The following is a 23094-nucleotide window of genomic DNA, read 5'->3' as shown; positions in this document are numbered from 1 at the left end:
ACGAAGTCTTCTGCAGTGTGTACTGTGCGCGCATGCACGTGAGATTAGAGAGAGCTGAGTGAAGGCAAGCAGGCAGAGGAGCAGAGGAGAAAAGTCTCCGGACCTGGAGACCAAAGCTAGGGTCTCCCCCGCGTACTACGACCGCGGCCAACACTGTTTTGCAAGACGTGCTTCACTAGATATAACTTTGCGGTTTTGGTGCTTCCGTGTAGTTTGTGTTGGAGTCTGAGTCTGAACAGCGTAGCCACACACGAGCGCACATGGGACACCGACCCGGGTGATTTATACGTTTAAGAAGTTACAAACAGTCCCTTTAAACGAAGCATTCATGTTCTTTTAAAGCCACCTCAAATTAATACATTCAAACCAGGAACTCTCCGTGTACAACCAGGTGTTACTGTGTTATAATAGTGATCAATAAGCTCTGCAGAGTTGAAAACAGTTTAAATATAAAACGATCCAGTGTGAGTTTATGATGTTTCTGCTAAAACTAAACCCAACAAATAAAAGTACAGTTCATGAAAAGCAGCAAAATAAAAGGAAACTCTCAGAGTTAAACATAAAAGCAGTAACATGTTACCTTACCAAAGGAGCCGGCAGCTAAAATGAAGAAACAATTGGTTTTAAAATCAGACAATTTGTGGATGTCAGCAGAACTGCAACAGACCCAGTAGCTACCCGACTTCCCTGCTAAGCCGTTGTGATATAAAAGCAAATATGAAATGACTGAAATACTGCAGAAAAAGAAGAAGACTTCACTCCTCCTGCTCACATCCTGTGAGTGAGGAAGTCATCTTTTGAGACAACTTGATCTTATCAGGGTGCAAATTACTTTTTTATTTTCAAAGATTATTTTTATCACATGACTCACAGCAAGCCTGTATGACTTATTAGGGGCCGAACAGTTATGCTGCTGGTCCCTCTTGTTTCTGTCGATATTATCTTCTCCTGTAGTTCTTGGAGACTACTAAGACTACTAAACGTCATCATGCAGACTCGTCCGCCATTACAGTCTCGTTGTTTATACTTACGCTCATGCGACCGTGGTGTAGTTTATTTATAGCCTAATGTCAGCTTTTTACTTCATAAAAGTGGTGTTTATTTGTGGAGATTATCTTGCTGAACAAAACGTAAAGAATCATAAACATTTGTTTGCCACCGAGCTTATTTTCTGCAATAATCCAAAACCCAATGTAAAAATCCCATTGGCTTTTTGTCGAGGGAACCAGGGCGATGCTAACTTCCTGGCTGGCCTACAAAAATACGTCATCACTGGAGCACTCTATAGAGGGAGCTTTATTACGAGTAGTTTATTTGTTTGGTACTGTTTTGTTATTACAAAGGAGGAGGATTTGAGTCCATCAGTACAGATAGCCAGTGTTCATCATATCAGATCATATAACCAAAGAGTAATTTATTATACAACAAACAGCTGTTTCTTCTGTTGGAAAAATCAGATAATACAAGTCAATACGTAGCAGCTGTTTACTGTGTTAATGCTGTAACCTTGACTGTTAGCCAACAGAGATTTATAATGTAGATCTGCATGTCGTTTACTATCAACTATCGAGTGATCCAGTTAGTTTAGATAAAGGTCTAGATGTACTCATGCTGAATTTCTTCATTTTAAACATGCAACTTCTCAGTAATGTTAGCAAATACAGAAGTGGTGAAGTGGTGAAGTGGTGAAGCGGTGATGCCTGTTGTTGAGAAGGTTAAAGAAGTTTGTTGCCGTCTTGGTGCAGACTATACGGAGCCTCTTTGTTAATATTTTATTACCTTTATAAAGTATAGCTGCAACGTAACCCTCGGCTACAGCTAAAACAAAAGCAGTCTGTATGTAGTCTAACTATTTAGCTTAGTTTGCCACATATCTTAAAATGCTTGTAAACTAAGCACCTGGCTGAGACAAAGCAGCTCCTCCTCCCCCTGTTCATAATCTACTTATTCCCCCTCGGTCAGATCCTACGCCACTTCAACCTGGACTTCCACTGCTATGCTGACGACACTCAGATCTACCTCAGCACCAACACCCCCCACAACCCACCGCTCTCCCACATCAACTCCTGCCTCTCTGCAATTAAAGCCTGGATGCAACAGAACTTTCTAAAACTCAACAGCGACAAAACACAACTCCTTCTCATCGGCTCCAAATCCACCCTCACCAAAACCAACAACCTCACACTCAACATCGATGGCACTTCTGTTTCCCCCTCCCCCCAGGCACGCAACCTTGGCGTGATCTTTGACTCCACCCTCTCCCTCGAGCCCCACATCCGCCAACTGGTCAAAATATCCTTCTTCCACCTCCGCAATATCGCAACAATCCGTCCCTCCCTCACACCCCCTACAGCAGAGACACTCATCCACGCCTTCATCTCCTCCCGCCTTGACTATTGCAACTCACTCCTCTATGGCATCAGCAACACCTCCAACTACAACTGGTCCAGAATGCAGCTGCCTGACTCATCACCCACACCAAATCATGGCATCATATCACCCCAGTCCTGAAAGACCTTCACTGGCTCCCCGTCTCCCACCGGATCTCCTACAAAATCCTGACCCTCACCTACAAAGCCCTCCACCAACTTGCGCCCCCCTGTCTCTCTGAACTCCTATCCCCCTACCAACCTCAACGGTCCCTCAGATCCACCTCAGCTGGTTTACTCTCCACCCCCAAGTCCAAACTCCGCAGCTTTGGGGACAGAGCATTCTCCAGGGCAGCTCCCAAGCTCTGGAACTCACTCCCCAATCTCATCAGAGACTCCGATTCCCTCACCACATTCCAGTCCCGCCTCAAAACACATCTTTTCTCATCTGCTTACCCATAGCCCCCCCCCTCCCACTACCCATCAGTCCGTGTGTATGTATGTGATTGTGCCTGTGTATGTCGCTTTTTGTCGTTCGTCTCCTGTCTGTCTCACACCGTTTTCCCCCTGACTATGTTAAAGCGTCTTTGAGATCACTAAAAAGCGCTATATAAATCTAATATATTATTATTTATTATTACAAGGCTGACGTGGGAAATGTGAAGCTAAAATGCACACTTCAATATTTGTTTATTTATTACAAGTCATTTTGTCGTCGCAATACTGAACAATGTTATCGCACATCTCAGATTTTACTCGTATCCTGCAGGCCTACACTCAGCTTAAATCCAGAGGAGCAAACTGACAAGTCAAGTTCCTCAGAAAGTGTGCCACGTCAAAGAGTAAATAGTCAATAAGTGAAAAATAAACACACTTCTGGACTGAGGAAGACGTTTTGTCGCTATGACGATCCTGCAGAAGGACTTGTCGATAAAACCCAGCCAACCAACTTCCCCTTTTTACTCAGTTCTCAGCTTTTTCTCAGCACTCTGTTCATGACTTGACCAGTTTACATCTCACCACTTCACTTTGGCTGTGAGGTGTCTATGTTTCCTTGTAGAACTGAAAATAATATTTATTAACACCAACATCATGCCTCAACTTATTGTAAAGTGTATTTCACACATGTAGGTAGCACAGAGTTTATGATGACTTGTGCACAGTCTGTATCACTGCTGCTCTGCATTGCCGTGCTGATGAGAGAACCTCAGTGATTAAAACGCTTTGTTCACTTCAAATGCTTTTAGTGCTTTTAATTCAGCAGGCTTATACACACGTATATACAAAAACATGATATATAATACTACAATATAATCTTGTAGTACATTGTTAATGTGTGAACTGCTTCTTCTCGTGTCACTATTTAGAATAGTTCCCTATTAAGAGCCTTTTTCGGACTTATACTTGCACTGATCTGATGTACAGATTGCTCATCGCACAGCAACAGTCACATGAGGTCAGTTCACACATATGATTTATTATATCTTGATGGCAAAACTATTTGAGCTGCAGTGTGTGGAGGATTTGAGTTCCCCTTTATTTAACTGTGGCCAGTGAAGATTGCATTTTCCTCTCCAGTGTCTTTTACTACAATAACTGACATATAAAACATTTTGTATAAGTAAAAAATAAAGGTATATAAAGGATTTGTATATTACAAATCCCACCCAAACATGATCACAAAACAACACTCAGTTTTTCTTCACTTGAGCGTAGAGATCCTCTGGGACGTCAGCAGCCTGTCTTAAGCTGCTCGCTGTCTGGGACACGTTGACCTGTGCATACAGCGTATCCTGCTGCTGTCCACCGTCCTGCTCCGAGGCCGAGGACGGTTCAGGTCTCCGCTTGGAGAAGTCGATCTCTCCATAATGGATGTCTCCTTCTGTTTTGCTGGCTGGCATTTGAAGAGTCAGCTCGTCACCTCTTTGACTCTGTGAGAAAAAAGGTATTAAAGGTGTTAAATGATATGTCTAAATAGTAATTCAGGTTAAATTAGTTGATGCTGCTAGATTACAGTGCAACCTTTAATATTGTTGTAAAGTACTTCTAGACTGGCTGAAAAATTACACTAAATTACAACCCTCACTAGAGTCAGGCCATATCTTGAAAAGTAGGGGATATGCTGATGATCATTATTCAGAGTGGAGTCCCTCAGGGTTCGATTCTTGGGCCTCGATTATTCAACCTCTGTGTGCTTCCACTAGGCCAAATCATAAAAGTAAAAAAGACTGCTTATCATAGCTATCCAAATAACGTCCAGATCCAAGTAAATAATATAGATGGAAACTTATTACTTTCAGTTTAATCAAGATAAGAAAGTTGATTTTGCAACAAGGAGGAAAGACTCAAAGTTATCGCTCAGGTTACATTATAAATACTAAAGGCAAACATTTTGTATTCATATACTTATCAAAACACAATGCAATTGTACAAAAGGATGACCGTAGAAAACTATGAAGAAGAGTAGGCTACACTAATTTTTTTTTTCTCACTTACATGGTGGAGGCGGGTAATGTTCCTGTTTCTTAACCACTTCAATGTTTCATCTATTTTCTTTAAAACAATATAGACTAAAGTTAAGAGCAAACCATTCCTAATGTACTAACTACCAATTATTTGTAAATGTATGACTTTAGCAGACTTAGAGAATGTGTGTTTCAGAGAGTATTCATACAGATTAAAATCAGTTAACTCAGTTACTGAACACTTACACCTTGGAGTTACTATAAATATATAGTAGCTAAGAACTAATCTCCATGTAAGAAACTGTTTTAATGTAGTGAGGCATTAATCTCCATTTATGTATAATAACAGCTGGTGCATATTCCTCCTGTTCTTAAATCTTTACACTAGCTTACAGTAAGCTATAAAATACATTTTAAACTGCTGCTGCTAGTTTATAAATCATGTCAAAATGTGTTTCTGATATGTGTGAAGAATACAAATGTTGACTTTTAGGAAGCAGCTAGTGTCTCGAGTCAGAACCAAACTCTTTTAGCTATCATGCTGTAAACAGATAGAACCAGCATCCTGTTGATAATGAATGTGATCCAACTTTAGCCAATTTCAGATCTAAACTTAAAAAAAAGCTAAAAGATTAATATCTGTGTGTTTTTTTTTGAGGATGATTGCTTACAGTTGCATCACATTTGTCATGCTTCTTATTATTTAACCTCTAAAAGATTGTCAACTTAGTATTAAGACCGATGCTTTCGACATATTCACTGTAAGCAGATTTAAAATATTCACAACAGTACAAAGAAGTTTAATATTCACCTGAGTTTGTGGACGTTTTGACTTAAACCACCTGGAAGACATGAGAGAGCTGTCAGGATAATTATTGTACTGTCTGTTTCAGGTTAAATAAATAGTGTGCTGCCAATAGAGAGTAAGGACTGATGGGAGATAGACATAATTGAAATTGCATCAGTGGAAAGAAAATCAAGATTGAAACTAAGGTTTTGTCAAAGTCAATTCACAGAACAGGTGCAGAAATTAGCAAACCTAACAGATCATATACTCATCCATGCCCTCAGGGTTACCAACATCGTTTTAGTTGAAACTTTATTGCCAGAAACTGAAATAATTTCATTAATTTACTTACCAAACACAGATAGCAAGGCAGATGAGTATGATGACAAGGATCCCTCCAAGAGCTGAACCCCACTGTAGCGAGCTGACAGAGCTCTCTGTTCATAGAAACACAAAACCAGGTGACTAAAAGAAAACAGGTTAAATGTAGACATGTAACAATACAGGTGTAACCATTATTTGTATAGGGTCATTTCATAAAAAAAACAAAAAGAAAAACAAGTGAAAAACAGAAAAGAGAGGAGAGCAGATCAGATTAAAATAAACATTCAGTTCAATTCTACATTTACCTCCATTATTCATCCGTTGTGATGTCTGACTACCGAGATCATTTGTGGCCACACAGTAATAATCTTCTATATCTGTCACAGAGGTCACCTTGAAGCTGTAAAAGTCTCCTTCAGCTACACTGACAGGTCCGTCTTTGCTGGTCTTGAACCAGGTGAAGCTGACGGGAGGATTGGCTCTGCTGGAGCAGGTCAGGTTCACCAGGCTACCTGCTGACACCAAACCTGATGGACTGATGGACACTGAGGTGTTCTTGGGAGCATCTGAGGAAAATGTGAGATTCACTTTATTCATTAAAATCATCCCATGAATCATCATGTGCTGACAGGATCTAATAACAAACACTTATTATCTTACATGAAACACTGAGCGTCGTTCTCTTCTCTGCTGTCTTGACGTCTTTTCCTTCATTTACAGGATATCTGGCTGAACAGGTGATGATGAATCCATCATGTTCGTCTGACAGAGTGAAGGTCGTCTGGATTTTAGTTGTGAAGGTTCGATCTGTGTTTTCCTCTATTTTGTTGTGAGGGTCTTGTTGGAGAGTCCAGGTGAGTTTAGGAGGGGAGTGTGGACAGGGAGTGAAAGCTGAGCAGGTTATAGTGACAGACTCCTTCTCCTTCAGATCACCTGAGATCTCAATGCTGGGCCTCGGAGGAGAATCTGGAGTTTCAAATCAAGCACAGATTGTACAATAAAAAATAGATCATGATAGATTAGAAAACTTTTTAAATGCCAAAGCTGACACAGAAGGTGACAATCTTGTATTGAAAATGCATAAAGTGTCTAAGGTTTGCTTTTTAATATCCCAACATGTGACCATTTTAATGTGAAACTGTAACAACAGAATCAGTGTTTAATCAGAATTTAAATTCATGGCAAAGTGAAAAACCTCCAAAATTAAAAGTTGCAACTTTCACTTTTTATTTTAAACAATAACGTTATAGACTGACTGATAAAAAACAAAGCTCTCTTACCTTTGACTGTTATTTGAAGAGGATCACAAGGAGTTGTTGCCACAAATGGTCCATTCTCAATTCTGAAGTAGTACCAGTCTGTGTAACTTGTGATTAAACTGGAAAATAAAGTGTTGCAGTTTTTCTGACTCAGGTCTCCAATAAGACTCATTGGATAGATATTATCCGTCCTGCTACTGTTTAAAATCACATTATGTGGTTTGTCAGCAAAATGTTTGTCAGTTTTAATCCAAATTCCGATGGTTGGTCTTGTGCTGTTGAATGCCTCTCCTGGTTTAACTGTAAAGTTACATGGGATTTGCAGACAGGATCCACTCAGTGCTTCCATCTGCTTTGGTGTAGTGATGAATAGGCTTGAGTCTCCATGACAATCAGCCACAGCACCTGTGAAACAGACTCTTGATGAACAAATTGTGAAGCAAAATCTGCATGAAGAGAAAGTTCATGATGCACAAACTGTAATTCAGCAGCAACATGTTTGGTCTTTTTAACAATGTCAATATGAAACATTTCACTTTGCAGACAGAGCATGAACAGTTGGAAAAAATAACGTCTCCAAATAAAAGTGACTGAACAAACTGCTCACCTGAAACTAAGAAGTCGCTCAGTAACACGATGGCTGTCACCATTTTCACAGACTGGACTGAAATGACACTCATCACCTGGATTTGACAAAAAGTTACATTTCATAAAAAATCTTTTTAAATGAAAGCATTCATGTTCTTTTAAAGCCATCTCAAATTAATACATTCAAATCAGGAACTCTCCATGTACAATCAGATATTACTGTGTTATAATAGTGATTAATAATCTCTGCAGAGTTAAAAACAGTTTCAATATAAAATGATCCAGTGTGAGTTTATGATGTTTCTGCTAAAACAAAACCCAATAAATAAAAGTAGAGTTCATGAAAAGCAGCAAAATAAAAATAAAACTCAGAGTTAAACATAAAAGCAGTAACATGTTACCTTACCAAAGGAGCCCGCAGCTAAAACGAAGAAACAATTAGTTTTAAAATCAGACAATTTGTGAATGTCAGCAGAACTGCAACAGACCCAGTAGCTACCCGACTTCCCTGCTAAGCCGTTGTGATATAAAAGCAAACATGAAATGACTGAAATACTGCAGAAAAAGAAGAAGAAGAAGTCTTGACTCCTCCTGCTCACACCCTTTGAGTGAGGAAGTCATCTTTTGAGACAACTTGACCCATTAGGATGCAAATTACTTTTTTATTCTCAAAGATTATTTTTATCACATGACTCACAGCAAGCCTGTATGCCTTATTAGGGGCCGAACAGTTATGCTGCTGGTCCCTCTTGTTTTTGTCGATATTATCTTCTCCTGTAGTTCTTGGAGACTACTAAGACTACTAAACGTCATCATGCCGACTCATCCACTATTAGAGCCTCGTTGTTTATACTCGTGCTCATGCGACCGTGGTGTAGTTTATTTATAGCCTAATGTTAGCTTTTTACTTCATAAAAGTGGTGTTCATTTGTGGAGATTATCTTGCTGAACAAAACGTATAAGTATCATAAACATTTGTTTGCCACCGAGCTTGTTTTCTGCAATAATCCAAAACCCAATGTAAAAATCCCATTGGCTTTTTGTCGAGGGAACCAGGGCGATGCTAACTTCCTGGCTGGCCTACAAAAATATGTCATCACTGGAGCACTCTATTGAGAGTTTTATTACGAGTAGTTTAGTTGTTGTGGTACTGTTTTGTTATTACAAAGGAGGATGGTTTGCTGTAACCCTGACTGTTAGCCAACAGAGATTTATAATGTATATCTGCATGTTGTTCACTGTCAACTATCAAGTGATCCAGTTGGTTTACATAAAGGTCTAGATGTACTCATGCTGAATTTCTTCATTTTAAACATGCAACTTCTCAGTAATGTTAGCAAATAAGGAAGTGGTGAAGCGGTGATGCCTGTTGTTGACAAGGTTAAAGAAGTTGTTGCCGTCTTGATGCAGACTATACGGAGCCTCCATGCTATTATTTTATCACCTTCATAAAGTGTAGTTGCAACGTAACCCTCGGCTACACAAGCTAAAACAAAAGCAGTCTGTATGTAGTCTAACTGTTAAGCTCAGTTTGACACATATCTTAAAATGGTTATAAACTAAGCAGCTGGCTGAGAAAAAGCAGCTCCTACTCCGTCTACTAGCATTACCTGCAGGCAGTGCTTCTAGTTTTACGTCCTTTTTGCTCCTATTTGTGCATACAAAGAATTGAGGGGAAGAAAAATAATGATAATAAAAATGTGGCAAAAACAGCCCAACCTTACAGAGAGGAAACAATTTTCATCTTCATTTCTGCAGTAATTAAAATGACTGTATGGAGAAAAGGGATACACAATACATAACAAAACAAGGTCGATGCCTTCTCAGAAATAATCAGAAGATATCATGAAACAAAATGACACATAAACATGTCAAAACTAAATGTAATCTTGTACAACATTACTAATGTGTGTGCAGAACTGCTTCTGGTGCCATGTTCACCATCCTTTTCATGTCATCATTTTTTACTATAGCTCCCTATTTAAAGCTTTGGGACTTTTATTTGCACACATCTGGACATATGAATAACAAATCACACATAAACAGCTGCGTGAGTTCAGCACACAAATATTTATTTATTTTTATTTTATTTTATCTTTATTTAACCACATAAGTCAATTGAGAACCAATTCTCATTTACAATGACGACGTGGACAAGAGGCAGCAAGACATAAGAACAGGGGTCTCCAACCTGTTTCACTCTGAGAGCTAATTTGACAAAATGAAAGTGGCTGAGAGCTACTCAAAGCACCAAGTCTGTCTTACTTTTATGGTCCTTTAATAACGTTTCTGCCACCGCAGTCATCGCCTCTTTTACAATTCTTTCATAGGTGAAGGGCTTTTTTGTTTCGTTAGAATGTGCGCCACTAAACGATGGCTCTTTCCTTCATCGGCCTTCTTTGGTAAACAGAGACTGTCGTCTTTTAAGGATTGTTTTTGGCTCCTTTACCTTCTTTGTTCATAAACTGCTACCAGCCGGAAAGTCCCATGAAAAGTTGCTTTGGACTTGGCGCTCGATGTTACATTTTTTACTGACTAACACGCTCACACCGCAAATGTGACACATACCGATTCCTCATGAAAATAATGTATTTTTTGCCTTTTATTGGCCTGCGGTCATTGTCAAATCCGGTCTCTGTATGTTATGGCGTTACAAACCTGACAGCAGCCTAACTAGTTTAATTGACAGCCGATAGGCATATAATCATTTGGTCTCAGAATGGGGTGGGATGTCTGTGAATTTGATTGGGTTGTAATTTGAACAGTTTTACAAAGAACTGTTAGCGAGCCACTCAGAAACGGGTAGCGAGCGAGCTACTTGTTGGAGACCCCTGCATTAGAACATAGAACATAAATACGACTAGTGCAATAAAACAGACAAAATTAAAACATCACAATAAATACAGTATATACAACAATATATATATATATATATATATATACAACAATATATATATATATATATATATATATATATATATATATGTGCTGTGTTCCAGAGAGGCAAATTCAGAAGCAGGTGCAGCGATCAGAAACTATCACTTGTAATGAGTCATTAAAGGAGGGTAACAGAATGACGGTGTGGAGTTTTAGCATCTTTTGCAACTCATTCCAGTCACTAGGAGCAGCAAACTGGAATGAGAGACGACCAAAGGAGGAATGACCATACTGAAGAATTTGCTAGAACGTAAATTGCAGTTCCTGTTGTAGATATTGAGTAGTGACCGGAGGTATGGAGGGGTTTTGCCAATGATAGTATTCTGGTCTGACGCCTGCTATAGAGGGATGGCCAGTTGACTATAGAGAATACAGGTTACAGTGATGAGTGTTGAAAGGGACACCGGTGACAAAGCGAATGGCAGTATGGTAGATGACGTCCAGTTTATTGAGATGATTTTTGGAGGCGAGTCTGTAGATTAAGTCACCATAATCCAGGATTGGGAGAATATGTTGATAACTGACATTGAAAATCTGCAGGATGTGGATGTTTTAAATTTCTCTCAATTGAACTGTAGGCAGCAAAGAAAACATTAAGGCACATTAAATATGAATTCTACACAAATGTATTTTTTGTCTTTCAACAAGAGCACTCAGTTTCTCTTCACTTGAGCGTAGAGATCCTCTGGGCCGTCGGCGGTCTTTCTTAAACTGTTTGCTGTGTGGGACACTTTGACCTGTGCGTACAGCGTATTTATAGCCTAATGTTAACTTTTTACTTCATAAAAGTAGTGTTCATTTGTGGACATTATCTTGCTGAACAAAACGTGTAAGTATCATAAACGCTTGTTTGCCAAGGAGCTTATTTTCTGCAAAAATCCAAAACCCAATTTAAAAATCCCATTGGATTTTTGTCGAGGGAACCAGGGCGACGCTAACTTCCTGGCTGGCTTACAAAAATATGTCATCACTGGAGCACTCTAAAGAGGGAGTTTTATTACGAGTAGTTTAGTTGTTGTGGTACCGTTTTGTTTTTACAAAGGAGGATGGTTTGCTGTAACCCTGACTGTTAGCCACAGAGATTTATAATGTATATCTGCATGTCGTTCACTGTCAACTATCAAGTGATCCAGTTGGTTTACATAAAGGTCTAGATGTACTCAGGCTGAATTTCTTCATTTTAAACATGCAACTTCTCAGTAATGTTAGCAAATACAGAAGTGGTGAAGTGGTGAAGCGGTGATGCTTGTTGTTGACAAGGTTAAAGAAGTTGTTGCCGTCTTGGTGCAGACGATACAGAGCCTCTTTGTTATTATTTTATTACCTTCATAAAGTGTAGTTGCAACGTAACCCTCGGCTACACAAGCTAAAACAAAAGTAGTCTGTATGTAGTCTAACTGTTTAGCTCAGTTTGACACATATCTTAAAATGGTTATAAACTAAGCAGCTGGCTGAGAAAAAGCAGCTCCTCATCCGTCTACTAGCATTACCTGCAGGCAGTGCTTCTAGTTTTACATGACATATAAAACTTCTTGTATTAGTAAAGAATAAAGGTATATTACAAATACTATCCAAACATGATCACAAAACAACACTCATTTTTTCTTCACTTGAGCGTAGAGATCCTCTGGGACGTCAGCAGCCTTTCTTAAGCTGTTAGCTGTCTCGGACACGTTGACCTGTGCATACAGTGTATCCTGCTGCTGTCCACCGTCCTGCTCCGAGGCCGAGGACGGTTCAGGTCTCCGCTTGGAGAAGTCGATCTCTCCATAATGGATGTCTTCTTCTGTTTTGCTGGCTGGCATTTGAAGAGTCAGCTCGTCACCTCTTTGAGTCTGTCAGAAAAAAGGTGTTAAATGATACGTCTGAATACTGATTCAGGTTAAATTTGTTGATGCTGCTAGATTACAGTGCAACCTTTAATATTGTTGTAAAGTACTTCTAGACTGACTGAAAGATTACACTAAATTACAACCCTCACTAGAGTCAGGCCATATCTTGAAGGTAGGGGCTATGCTGTCGCCCTTAGTGATCATTATTCAGAGTGGAGTGCCCCAGGGTTCGATTCTCGGGCCTCGATTATTCAACCTCTGTGTGCTTCCACTAGGCCAAATCATAAAAGACAAAAAGACATATCTATGACAAAGATCATAGATATCCAAATAACGTCAAAATCCAAATAAATGATATGGATGAAAACTTATTACCTTCAGTTAAATCAAGATAAGAAAGTTGATTTTGCAACAAGGCGGAAAGACTCAAAGTTATCGCTCAGGTTACATTATAAAGACTAAAGGCCAACATTTTGTATTCATATACTTATCAAAGCACAATGCAATTGTACAAAAGGATGACCATAGAAGACTATGAAGAAGAGTAGGGTACACTAATTTTGTATTTCTCACATACATGGTGGAGGCGGGTAATGTTCCTGTTTCTTAACCACTTCAATGTTTCATCTATTTTCTTTAAAACAATATAGACTAAAGTTAAGAGCAAACCATTCCTAATGTACTAACTACCAATTATTTGTAAATGTATGTATGACTTTAGCAGACTTGGAGAATGTGTTTCAGAGAGTATTCATACAGATTAAAATCAGTTAACTCAGTTACTAAACACTTACACCTGGGAGTTACTATAAATATATAGTAGCTAACAACTAATCTCCATGTAAGAAACTGTTTTAATGAAGTGAGGCATTAATCTCCATTTATGTATAATAACAGCTGGTGCATATTCCTCCTGTTCTTAAATCTTTACACTAGCTTACAGTAAGCTATAAAATACATTTTAAACTGCTGCTGCTAGTTTATAAATCATGTCAAAATGTGTTTCTGATATGTGTGAAGAATACAAATGTTGACTTTTAGGAAGCAGCTAGTGTCTCGAGTCAGAACCAAACTCTTTTAGCTATCATGCTGTAAACCGATAAAACCAGCATCCTGTTGATAATGAATGTGCTCCAACTTTAGCCATTTTCAGATCTAAACTTAAAAAAAAGCTAAAAGATTAATATCTGTGTGGGTTTTTGGAGGATGATTGCTTACAGTTGCATCACATTTGTCATGCTTCTTATTATTTAACCTCTAAAAGATTGTCAACTTAGTATTAAGACAGATGCTTTCGACATATTCACTGTGAGCAGATTTAAAATATTCACAACGCACACTGTACAATGATGTTTAATATTCACCTGAGTTTGTGGACGTTTCGATTTAAACCACCTGGAAGACATGAGAGAGCTGTCAGAATAATTATTGTACTGTCTGTTTCAGGTTAAATAAATAGTGTGCTGCCAACAGACAGTAAGGACTGATGGGAGACAGACATAATTGAATGTGCATCAGTGGAAAGAAAATCCAGATTGAAACTAAGGATTTGTCAAAGTCAATTCACAGAACAGGTGCAGAAATGAGCAAAATTGACATGCCCTCACCATGAACATAGTTGAAACTTCAGTGCCAGAAACAGAATTAATTTAACTAATTTACTTACCAAACACAGATAGCAAAGCAGATGAGTATGATGACAAGGATCCCTCCAAGAGCTGAACCCCACTGTAGTGAGCTGACAGAGCTCTCTGTTCATAAAAACACAAAACCAAGTGACTATAAAAGAAAACAGTTTAAATGTAGACATGTAACAATACAGGTGTAACCATTATTTGTATACGGTCATTTCATAAAAATGCAGTAAAAAGTGCTTAAGAAGAAACTAAAACAAACAAGTGAAAAACAGAAAAGAGAGGAGAGCAGATTAGATTAAATCAAATCAAACAGATTCAGTTCAGTTCTACATTTACCTGCATTATTAATCCGTGATGTCTGATTACCGAGATCATTTGTGGCCACACAGTAATAATCTTCTATATCTGTCACAGAGGTCACATTGAAGCTGTAAAAGTCTCCTTCAGCTACAATGATGGGTCCGCTTTTGCTGGTCTTGAACCAGGTGAAGTTGACGGGAGGCTTGGCTCTGCTGGAGCAGGTCAGGTTCACCAGGCTACCTGCTGACACCAAACCTGATGGACTGATGGACACTGAGGTGTCTTTGGGAGCATCTGAGGAAAATGTGAGATTAACTTTATTCATTAAAATCATCCCATGAATCATCATGTGCTGACAGGATCCAATAACAAACACTTATTATCTTACATGAAACATTGAGCGTCGTTCTCTCCTCTGCTGTCTTGACGTCTTTTCCTTCATTTACAGGATATCTGGCTGAACAGGTGATGATGAATCCATCATGTTCGTCTGACAGAGTGAAGGTCTTCTGGATTTTAGTTGTGAAGGTTCGATCTGTGTTTTCCTCTATTTTGTTGTGAGGGTCTTGTTGGAGTGTCCAGGTGAGTTCAGGAGGGGAGTGTGGACAGGGAGTGAAAGCTGAGCAGGTTATAGTGACAGACTGATTCTCCTTCAGATCACCTGAGATCTCAATGCTGGGCTTCGGAGGAGAATCTGGGGTTTCAAATCAAACACAGATTGTACAATAAAAAAATAGATCATGATAGATAAGAACTCTTTTTAAAAACCAAAGCTGACACAGAAAGTGACAATCTTGTATTGAAAATGCATAAAGTATATAAAGTTTGCTTTTTAATGTCCCAAAATTTTACAATTTTAATGTCAAACTGTAACAACAGAATCAGTGTTTAATCAGAATTTAAATTCATGGCAAAGTGAAAAACCTCCAAAATTAAAAAGATGCAACTTTCACTTTTTATTCTAAACAATAACATTATAGACTGACTGATAAAAAACAAAACTCTCTTACCTTTGACTATTATTTGAAGAGGATCACAAGGAGCTGTTGCCACAAATGGTCCATTCTCAATTCTGAAGTAGTACCAGTCTGTGTTTACACTGGAAAATAAAGTGGTGCAGTTTTTCTGACTCAGGTCTCCAGTAAGACTCATTGGATAGATATTATCCGTCCTGCTACTGTTTAAAATCACATCATTTGGTTTGTTTAAAAAATCTGTGGTATTTTTCATCCACATTCCAAAGGTTGTTCTTGTGCTGTTGAATTTCTCTTCTGGTTTAACTCTAAAGTTACATGGGATTTGCAGACAAGATCCACTCAGTGCTTCCATCTCCTTTGGTGCAGTAATGAATAGGGCTGTTCTTTCAGGACAAACAGCCAAAGCACCTGTGAAACAGACTCATGATGAACAAATTGTGGAGCAAAATGTGCATGAAGAGAAAGTTCATGATGCACAAACTGTAATTCAGCAGCAACACATTTGGTCTTTTTAACAATGTCAGTATGAAACATTTCGCTGCAGACAGAGCATGAACAGTTGGAAAAAGTAACGTCTCCAGATAAAAGTGACTGAACAGACAGCTCACCTGAAACTAAGAAGACGCTCAGTAACACGATGGCTGTCACCATTTTCACAGACTGGACTGAAATGACACTCATCACCTGGATTTGACAAAAAGTTACTTTTCATAAAGCATCTTTTAAACGAAACATTCATGTTCTTTTAAAGCCACCTCAAATTAATACATTCAAACCAGGAACTCTCCGTGTACAACCAGATGTTACTGTGTTATAATAGTGATCAATAATCTCTGCAGAGTTAAAAACAGTTTAAATATAAAATGATCCAGTGTGAGTTTATGATGTTTCTGCTAAAAGAAAACCCAACAAATAAAAGTAGAGTTCATTAAAAACAGCAAAATCAAAGAAAACTCTGAGTTAAACATAAAAGCAGTAACATGTTACCTTACCAAAGGAGCCGGCGGCTAAAAGGAAGAAACAATTAATTTTTAAATCAGACAATTTCTGAATGTCAGCAGAACTGCAACAGACCCAGTAGCTACCCGACTTCCCTGCTAAGCCGTTGTGATATAAAAGCAAATATGAAATGACTGAAATACTGCAGAAAAAGAAGAAGTCTTCACTCCTCCTGTTCGCACCATGTGAGTGAGGAAGTCATCTTTTGAGACAATTTGATCTCATCAGGGTGCGAATGACATATTTATTCTCAAAGATTATTGTCATCACATTACTCACAGCAAGCCTGTATGTCTTATCTTCTCTTGTAGTTCATGTTACATCAATCACAATATTGATATATTAAACAAATGTAAAAAAAATTGAAAACATGTCGTTAAGGTGAACAGTAGATATAAAATATAGACATGTACCGTATAGAGGGAGTTTTATTACGAGTAGTTTACTTGTTGTGGTACTGTTTTGTTGTTACAAAGGAGGATGGTTTGAGACCATCAGTACAGATAGCCAGTGTTCATCATATCAGATCATATAACCAAAGAGTAATTTATTATACAACAAACAGCTGTTTCTTCTGTAGGAAAGCTCAGATAATACAAGTTAATACGTAGCAGCTGTATACTGTGTTGTTGCTGTAACCTTGACTGTTAGCCAAAAGATATTTATAATGTAGATCTGCATATCGTTCACTGTCAACTATCAAGTGATCCAGTTAGTTTAGATAAAGATCTAGATGTACTCATGCTGAATTTCTTATTTTTAAACATGCAACTTCTCAGTAATGTTAGCAAATACAGAAGTGGTGAAGTGGTGAAGTGCTGTTGTTGACAAGGCGTGGGAAATGTACAGCTAATATGCACACCTCAATAGTTTATTTATTACAAGTCGTATTGTCATCACAATACTGAACAATGTTATCGCACATCTCAGATTTTACTCGTATCCTGCAGGCCTACACTCAGCTTAAATCCAGAGGAGCAAACAACAAGTCAAGTTCCTCAGAAAGTGTTCCACGTCAAAGAGTAAATAGTCAATAAGTGAATAATAAACACAATTCTGGACTGATGAAGATGTTTTGTCGCTATGACGATCCTGCAGAAGGACTTGTCGATAAAACCCAGCCAACCGACTTCCCCTTTTTACTCAGTTCTCAGCTTTTTCTCACGCTCTGTTCATGACTTGACCAGTTTACATCCCACCACTTCTCTTTGGCTGTGAGGTGTCTATGTTTCCTTGTAGAACTGAAAATAATATTTATTAATACCAACATCATGCCGCAACTTATTCTAAAGTGTATTTCACACATGTAGGTAGCACAGAGTTTATGCTGACTTGTGCACAGTCTGTATCACTGCTGCTCTGCATTGCCGTGCTGATGAGAGAACCTCAGTGATTAAAACGCTTTGTTCACTTCAAATGCTTTTAGTGCTTTTAATTCAGCAGGCTTATACACACGTATATACAAAAACATGATATATAATACTACAATATAATCTTGTAGTACATTGTTAATGTGTGAACTGCTTCTTCTCATGTCACCATTTAGAATAGTTCCCCATTAAGAGCCTTTCGGACTTATACTTGATCTGATGTACAGATTGCTAATCGCACAGCAACAGTCATATGAGGTCAGTTCACACATATGATTTATTATATCTTGATGGCAAAACTATTTGAGCTGCAGTATGTGGAGGTTTTGAGTTCCCCTTTAACTGTGGCCAGTGAAGATTGCATTTTCCTCTCCAGTGTATTTTCCTACAATAACTGACGTATAAAACTTCTTGTATAAGCAAAACATAAAGGTATATTACAAATCCCACCCAAACATGATCACAAAACAACACTCATTTCTTCTTCACTTGAGCGTAGAGATCCTCTGGGACGTCAGCAGCCTGTCTTAAGCTGCTCGCTGTCTGGGACACGTTGACCTGTGCATACAGCGTATCCTGCTGCTGTCCACTGTCCTGCTCCGAGGCCGAGGACGGTTCAGGTCTCCGCTTGGAGAAGTCGATCTCTCCATAATGGATGTCTTCTGTTTTGCTGGCTGGCATTTCAAGAGTCAGCTCGTCACCTCTTTGACTCTGTGAAAAAAAAGGTGATAAAGGTGTTAAATGATACGTCTGAATACTGATTCAGGTTAAATTAGTTGATGCTGCTAGATTACAGTGCAACCTTTAATATTGTTGTAAAGTACTTCTAGACTGGCTGAAAAATTACACTGAATTACAACCCTCACTAGAGTCTGGCCATATCTTGAAGGTAGGGGCTATGCTGTCGCCCTTAGTGATCATTATTCAGAGAGTGGAGTCCCCCAGGGTTCGATTCTCGGGCCTCCATTATTTAACCTCTGTGTGCTTCCACTAGGCCAAATCATAAAAGACAAAAAGACTGCTCATCATAGCTATCCAAGTAACGACCAGATCCAAATAAATAATATAGATGGAAACTTATTTCCTTCAGTTAAATCAAGATAAGAAAGTTGATTTTGCAACAAGGAGGAAAGACTCAAAGTTATCGCTCAGGTTACATTATAAAGACTAAAGGCAAACATTTTGTATTCATATACTTATCAAAGCACAATGCAATTGTACAAAAGGATGACCATAGAAAACTATGAAGAAGAGTAGGCTACACTAATTTTGTTTTTTCTCACTTACATGGGCGGGGTGGACGGAGGCGGGTAATGTTCCTGTTTCTTAACCGCTTCAACATTTCATCTTCCTTTAAAACAATATAGACTAAAGGCAAGAGCATGTCATTCCTAATGTACTAACTACCAGTCCTTTGTAAATGTATGTATGACTTTAGCAGACTTGGAGAATGTGTGTTTCAGAGAGTATTCATACAGATTAAAATGAGTGGGAAATAACAATTAAGGTTATGCTAACAAAACTGAAGTTATTTTGGTTTTAGTTCATTAGGCTAATGGCATAACCTTTGGTAATTTGATATATATTTCGTTATTTTTGTCCAATTTAATTTTTAATCTTCCCAGTTTACATAGCTATTGAATAACACTTAAAGGTAGGATTGATAGTGTTGTTCAAATACATTTTTTGTTATATTTGTTGAAATTCTCATTGCATGACAGGGTGCTCCAACTTTAGCCATTTTCAGATCTAAACTTAAAACAGTTTAGATTTCTTACAGTTTCCAAACACAGCATGTTGCTAACAGGTTTGTTTTGTCACATTTGTTGTGCTTCTTATTATTTAACCTCTCAAAGATTGTCAACTTAGTATTAAGACCGATGCTTTTGACATAGTCACTGTAAGCAGATTTAAAATATTCACAACACACACTGTACAATGAAGTTTAATATTCACCTGAGTTTGTGGACGTTTCGACTTAAACCACCTGGAAGACATGAGAGAGCTGTCAGAATAATTATTGTACTGTCTGTTTCAGGTTAAATAAATAGTGTGCTGCCAATAGACAGTAAGGACTGATGGGAGACAGACAATATTGATTGTGCATCAGTGGAAAGAAAATCCAGATTGAAACTAAGGATTTGTCAAAGTCAAGTCGCAGAACAGGTGCAGAAATGAGCAAAACTGACAGATCACATACTCATCCATGCCGTCAGGGTTACCAACATAGGTTTAGTTGAAACTTTATTGCTAGAAAGTGAATTAATGTAATTAATTTACTTACCAAACACAGATAGCAAGGCAGATGAGTATGATGACAAGGATCCCTCCAAGAGCTGAACCCCACTGTAGCGAGCTGACAGAGCTCTCTGTTCATAGAAACACAAAACCAGGTGACTAAAAGAAAACAGGTTAAATGTAGACATGTAACAATACAGATGTAAACATTATTTGTATAAGGTCATTTCATAAAAAAAACTAAAATAAAAACAAGTGAAGAAAAGAAAAGAGAGGAGAGCAGATCAGATTAAAATAAACACATTCAGTTCAGTTCTACATTTACCTGCATTATTAATCCGTGATGACGTCTGATTACCGAGATCATTTGTGGCCACACAGTAATGATCTTCTATATCTGTCACAGAGGTCACCTTGAAGCTGTAAAAGTCTCCATCAGATACACTGACAGGTCCGTCTTTGCTGGTCTTGAACCAGGTGTAGCGGCTGACTGGAGGATTGGCTCTGCTAGAGCAGGTCAGGTTCACCAGGCTACCTGCTGACACCAAACCTGATGGACTGATGGACACTGAGGTGTCTTTGGGAGCATCTGAGGAAGATGGGAGATTCACTGTATTCATTAAAATCATCCCATGAATCATCATGTGCTGACAGGATCCAATAACAAACACTTATTATCTTACATGAAACACTGAGCGTCGTTCTGTTCTCTGCTGTCTTGACGTCTTTTCCTTCATTTACAGGATATCTGGCTGAACAGGTGATGATGAATCCATCATGCTTGTCTGACAGAGTGAAGGTCTTCTGGATTTTAGTTGTGAAGGTTCGATCTGTGTTTTCCTCTATTTTGTTGTGAGGGTCTTGTTGGAGAGTCCAGGTGAGTTCAGGAGGGGAGTGTGGACAGGGAGTGAAAGCTGAGCAGTTTATAGTGACAGACTGCTTCTCCTTCAGATCACCTGAGATCTCAATGCTGGGCCTCGGAGGAGAATCTGGAGTTTCAAATCAAACACAGATTGTACAATAAAAAACAGGTTATGATAGATTAGAACACTTTTTAAATGCCAAAGCTGACACAGAAGGTGACAATATTGTATTGGAAATGCATAAAGTGTCTAAGGTTTGCTTTTTAATATCCCAAATGTGACCATTTTAATGTCAAACTGTAACAACAGAATCAGTGTTTAATCAGAATTTAAATTCATGGCAAAGTGAAAAACCTCCAAAATTAAAAAGATTCAACTTTCACTTTTTATTCTAAACAATAACGTTATAGACTCAATGATAAGAAACAAAACTCTCTTACCTTTGACTGTTATTTGAAGAGGATCACATTCAGCTGTTGCCCTGAATGGTCTGTCTGCAATTCTGAAGAAGTACCTGTCTGTGTAATTTGTGATTAAACTGGAAAATAAAGTGTTGCAGTTTTTCTGACTCAGGTCTCCAGTAAGACTCATTGGATAGAGATTATTCTTCCTGCTACTGTTGAAAATGACATTTTGTCGTTCGTAGTAAAACTTTTTGCTACTTTTAATCCACACTCCGAAGGTTGTTCTTGTGCTGTTGAATTTCTTTCCTTGTTTAACTGTAAAGTTACATGGGATTTGCAGACAAGATCCACTCAGTGCTTCCATCTGCTTTGGTGTAGTAATGAACAGGGCTGTTCTTAGAGGACAATCAGCCAAAGCACCTGTGAAACAGACTCATGATGAACAAATTGTGGAGCAAAATCTGCATGGAGAGAAAGTTCATGATGCACAAACTGTAATTCAACAGCAACATGTTTGGTCTTTTTAACAATGTCAGTATGAAACATTTCACTTTGCAGACAAAGCATGAACAGTTTGAAAAAGTAACGTCTCTACATAAAAGTGACTGAACAAACAGCTCACCTGAGAGAAAGAAGACGCTCAGCAACACGATGGCTGTCACCATTTTCACAGACTGGACTGAAATGACACTCATCACCTGGATTTGACAAAAAGTTACTTTTCATAAAACATCCTTTAAATGAAGCATTCATTTTCTTTCAAAGCCATCTCAAATTAATACATTCAAACCAGGAACTCTCCGTGTACAAGCAGATATTACTGTGTTATAATAGTGATTAATAATCTCTGCAGAGTTAAAAACAGTTTCAATATAAAACTATCCAGTGTGAGTTTATGATATTTCTGCTAAAACAAAACCCCAAAAATAAAAGTAGTGTTCATGAAAAGCAGCAAAATAAAAAATCGTCTCAGAGTTAAACATAAAAGCAATAACATGTTACCTTACCAAAGGAGCTGGCAGCTAAAACGAAGAAACAATTAGTTTTAAAATCAAACAATTTGTGAATGTCAGCAGAACTGCAACAGACCCAGTAGCTACCTGACTTCCCTGCTAAGCCGTTGTGATATAAAAGCAAATATGAAATGACTGAAATACTGCAGAAAAAGAAGAAGACTCAACTCCTTCTGCTCACATCCTGTGAGTGAGGAAGTCATCTTTTGAGACAACTTGATCTCATCAGGGTGCGAATGACATATTTATTCTCAAAGATTATTTTTATCACATGACTCACAGCAAGCCTGTATGCCTTATTAGGGGCCGAACAGTTATGCTGCTGGTCCCTTTTGTTTTTGTCAATATTATCTTCTCCTGTAGTTCTTGGAGACTACTAAGACTACTAAACGTCATCATGCCGACACATCCGTTATTACAGCCTCGTTGTTTATACTCTCGCTCATGTGACCGTGGTGTAGTTTATTTATAGCCTAATGTTAACTTTTTACTTCATAAAAGTGGTGTTCACTTGTGAAGATTATCTTGCTGAACAAAACTTGTAAGTATCATAAACGTTTGTTTGCCACGGAGCTTTTTTTCTGCAATAATACAAAACCCAATGTAAAAATCCCATTGGCTTTTTGTCGAGGGAACCAGGGCGATGCTAACTTCCTGGCTGGCCTACAAAAATACGTCATCCCTGGAGCACCCTATAGAGGGAGCTTTATTACGAGTAGTTTAGTTGTTGTG

At 38.4% G+C, this 23094-nt stretch overlaps 2 protein-coding genes across 2 annotated transcripts; both read right to left on the bottom strand.

The window, feature by feature from the left end:
- Positions 1 to 4060: 4060 nt before the first annotated feature.
- Positions 4061 to 22014, bottom strand: LOC141760084 (myelin-associated glycoprotein-like). The gene is made up of 7 exons (XM_074622730.1): positions 21972 to 22014; positions 7226 to 7609; positions 6606 to 6911; positions 6251 to 6511; positions 5974 to 6058; positions 5646 to 5676; positions 4061 to 4300 (listed from the first exon to the last, which is right to left on the bottom strand). Exons 1-7 carry the CDS (start codon positions 22012 to 22014, stop codon positions 4061 to 4063), a joined length of 1350 nt encoding a protein of 449 aa, XP_074478831.1.
- Positions 12325 to 16126, bottom strand: LOC141760055 (myelin-associated glycoprotein-like). Its single transcript, XM_074622699.1, has 7 exons — positions 16084 to 16126; positions 15509 to 15883; positions 14887 to 15192; positions 14535 to 14792; positions 14228 to 14312; positions 13926 to 13956; positions 12325 to 12564 (listed from the first exon to the last, which is right to left on the bottom strand). The coding sequence occupies exons 1-7, from the start codon at positions 16124 to 16126 to the stop codon at positions 12325 to 12327; spliced, it is 1338 nt and encodes a 445-aa protein (XP_074478800.1).
- Positions 22015 to 23094: the final 1080 nt, after the last annotated feature.

This window comes from Sebastes fasciatus, chromosome 21 (genome assembly GCF_043250625.1).
Source record: "Sebastes fasciatus isolate fSebFas1 chromosome 21, fSebFas1.pri, whole genome shotgun sequence".
Taxonomy (NCBI): Eukaryota; Metazoa; Chordata; class Actinopteri; order Perciformes; family Sebastidae; genus Sebastes; species Sebastes fasciatus.
The sequence above is the reverse complement of the archived record's forward strand: the minus strand, read 5'-3'. Positions and strand labels throughout refer to the sequence as shown.